Source organism: Leishmania mexicana, contig 85, assembly GCF_000234665.1.
Source record: "Leishmania mexicana MHOM/GT/2001/U1103 WGS CADB00000000 data, contig 85, whole genome shotgun sequence".
In the NCBI taxonomy this organism is placed as follows: domain Eukaryota; phylum Euglenozoa; class Kinetoplastea; order Trypanosomatida; family Trypanosomatidae; genus Leishmania; species Leishmania mexicana.
In genome coordinates, this window is record NW_003946351.1 from 127 (window position 1) to 3,039 (window position 2,913).

Consider the following 2,913-nt stretch of genomic DNA (forward strand, 5'->3'; position numbering starts at 1 on the left):
AGCGAGGGGAGAGAAGCGGTCATGCAGCCCGCAACAGCGAGCAAGCGGTGACAGGGCCAGCGACGCCGGTGCGGCAAAGCGCAAGAGGCACTCGCGTGTCTGCAGGCAAGCAGCTGCTGCGGGGCACGAGTACCACGGAGCGGAGGGCAGCCCTCGCATGCGTGGCGGCGCCCCGGCAGCCCACCCCTCGCCTCCCCGCACCGCAGGGGCCACAAGGCGGCACACCACGGGCGCCGGTGCACACGAAGAGGCGCCGGTGAGCACTGCGCCGCCGTCTCACGCCCACAGGCTCGCCCTACGCAAGCACAGCACCAACCACCACCACAGCCGCGGAGACGACAGCGGCAGCAGGCCCCACAGGGAACGCAGCAGCATCCTAACATGGACTCCCCGCGCAATACCCGCCAGACGTCACATGGAACCCGCACTCGCACACTTTACAGAATATGGCGTTGCCGGGAACGCACACCAAGCAGTGCGGCACGAGGCACGGCAGCGGAGCCGGCGTAGGGCGGGCGGGCGCAGAGCTGCTCGTGGTCGGCTCCGCAGTCGTTGCGGTGTTCGAGCTGGACGACCCAGACACCCCGCCAGTGGACGTAGAGCTGCTCGGGGCCGGCTCCGCAGTCGTCGCGGTGCTCGAGCTCGACGACCCGGACACCCCGCCAGTGGACCCGGAGCTGCTCGGGGCCGGCTCCGCAGTCGTCGCGGTGCTCGAGCTGGACGACCCAGACACCCCGCCAGTGGACGCAGAGCTGCTCGGGGCCGGCTCCGCAGTCGTCGCGGTGCTCGAGCTGGACGACCCGGACACCCCGCCAGTGGACCCGGAGCTGCTCGTGGTCGGCTCCGCAGTCGTCGCGGTGCTCGAGCTGGACGCCCCGGACACCCCGCCAGTGGACGCAGAGCTGCTCGGGGCCGGCTCCGCAGTCGTCGCGGTGCTCGAGCTCGACGACCCGGACACCCCGCCAGTGGACCCGGAGCTGCTCGGGGCCGGCTCCGCAGTCGTCGCGGTGCTCGAGCTGGACGACCCGGACACCCCGCCAGTGGACCCGGAGCTGCTCGTGGTCGGCTCCGCAGTCGTCGCGGTGCTCGAGCTGGACGCCCCGGACACCCCGCCGGCGGGCCCGGAGCTGCTCGTGGTCGGCTCCGCAGTCGTCGCGGTGCTCGAGCTGGACGACCCGGACACCCCGCCAGTGGACCCGGAGCTGCTCGTGGTCGGCTCCGCAGTCGTCGCGGTGCTCGAGCTGGACGCCCCGGACACCCCGCCGGCGGGCCCGGAGCTGCTCGTGGTCGGCTCCGCAGTCGTCGCGGTGCTCGAGCTGGACGACCCGGACACCCCGCCAGTGGACCCGGAGCTGCTCGTGGTCGGCTCCGCAGTCGTCGCGGTGCTCGAGCTGGACGACCCGGACACCCCGCCGGCGGACGCAGAGCTGCTCGGGACGGGCTCGGGCGTTGTGGTCTCAGCGCAGGCGTGGGCAGTCGCACAGTCGGGCATGCGGTGCTTGGCGTCCACGCCTACCCATAGCGTGGGGGAGGCCAGCCACGAGTCCGGCACACAGCCGCAGAAGTCGTTCTGTTGAAGGCCCAAGCGCTCAAGCGACGGCATCTCTGCCCATGACGCGGGGAAGGAGCCGTGCAGGTGGCACTGTTGAAGGTGAATCCTCCGTACGCTCGGCATAGTGCTCCACTCCTCAGGAAGAGTCCCGCTGAGCTGAGTGGTGGACATGAGGATGATCTCAATGCTCGGCATCGAGTCCCAGGCAGCCGGCAGCGTGCCGAATATATCCGTGAAGCTCAGGGTCAAGAACTTCAGCGAGCTCATCGAGCTCCACGACGCAGGTAGCGTGCCGCTGATGCTCGTGTACCCAAGGTTGATTGTCCTCACCTTATGCAGCTTGCTCCAGCTGCTCGGCAGGCTTCCAGTGACACCGGCGTTCTGGTTGAACAGGTTGATCTCATCAAGCTTCACCAGCGAGTAGTCCACGTCATCAGGCATCTCAGGCAGCGTGCCGGTAGCCAAGCTACCAACGTCGACGAAGCTCACATTGGTATCGAAGCACCTCACACCAGCCCAGGTGCAGAAGTCGTCTCCGCTCCACCCCAGCGAGGGCATCGCAGCAGCAAACGCCTGCATCACCTTCAGCGTGTTCAGCCTCTCTGCCTCGCTTATAAGGAACGGTTTTTCCTCGGCATCAAAACCATTATCCAAGTAGACGTCGTCCTCGATCGCATCCCATGGGCTCGCCACCCTGGCACGTGCCGCGGGCGCGGCAAGCGCCAAGAGCAGCACCGCAGCTGCGAGAGCGGCGATCAGCGCCACACAACGGTGCGACTGCGCCATGCCGTCGACGGGAGGGATACACTCGAAAGAAGCGCGGCAGAGACGCAGACCGCTGCTGCGTGTCGATGGCGCAGATGCCTAAGAGCAGCCGCCTCAGTCGTGCCTGCGCACCTCTGCTGCCGCCACACAATGGAGTCGCAGCGGGCGAGCCGGTGCGAAGAGGAACGCGAAGGCGGGGCGAAGAGTGGGGGACAGAAAGGCAGACGGTGCACTTAGAGGCCTGGGGGGAAGGGGCGCGCGCGGTAAGGGTATCGCTGTGCCGTATGTAATCACAGCAGAAGAGGAAGAGCTGATGGACGCACTGCGACGAAGTCTGAGAGCGAGAGGCGGATAGCAGAGAGGGCCATCCGGTAGTGGTGGTGCGGGTGTGTGGCGAGTGGCGTTGGAAGGAGCCATGCGGGAAAGGGCGGCAGGGGCGCGAAGCGTCCGAAGCGATGCCGCAGCGTCGACCACGACAGGTGCCCCGCCACGGCGTTGAGGGGCACGGCAAGAGCAGCAAGCCAGGAAAGAAGGAGGCAGGTGGTGAAGGGAGATGCAGTGCGCACAGCATGGCGTCCACGCACAGTCGGCACGTG

At 67.8% G+C, this 2,913-nt stretch overlaps 1 protein-coding gene across 1 annotated transcript; it reads right to left on the reverse strand.

Moving 5' to 3' along the window:
• Nucleotides 1-376: 376 nt before the first annotated feature.
• On the reverse strand, nucleotides 377-2,338 carry LmxM_30_1440b_1 (uncharacterized protein; the record flags this gene model as incomplete). Its single annotated transcript, XM_003886446.1, has 1 exon — nucleotides 377-2,338. One exon carries the CDS (start codon nucleotides 2,336-2,338, stop codon nucleotides 377-379), a length of 1,962 nt encoding a protein of 653 aa, XP_003886495.1.
• Nucleotides 2,339-2,913: the final 575 nt, after the last annotated feature.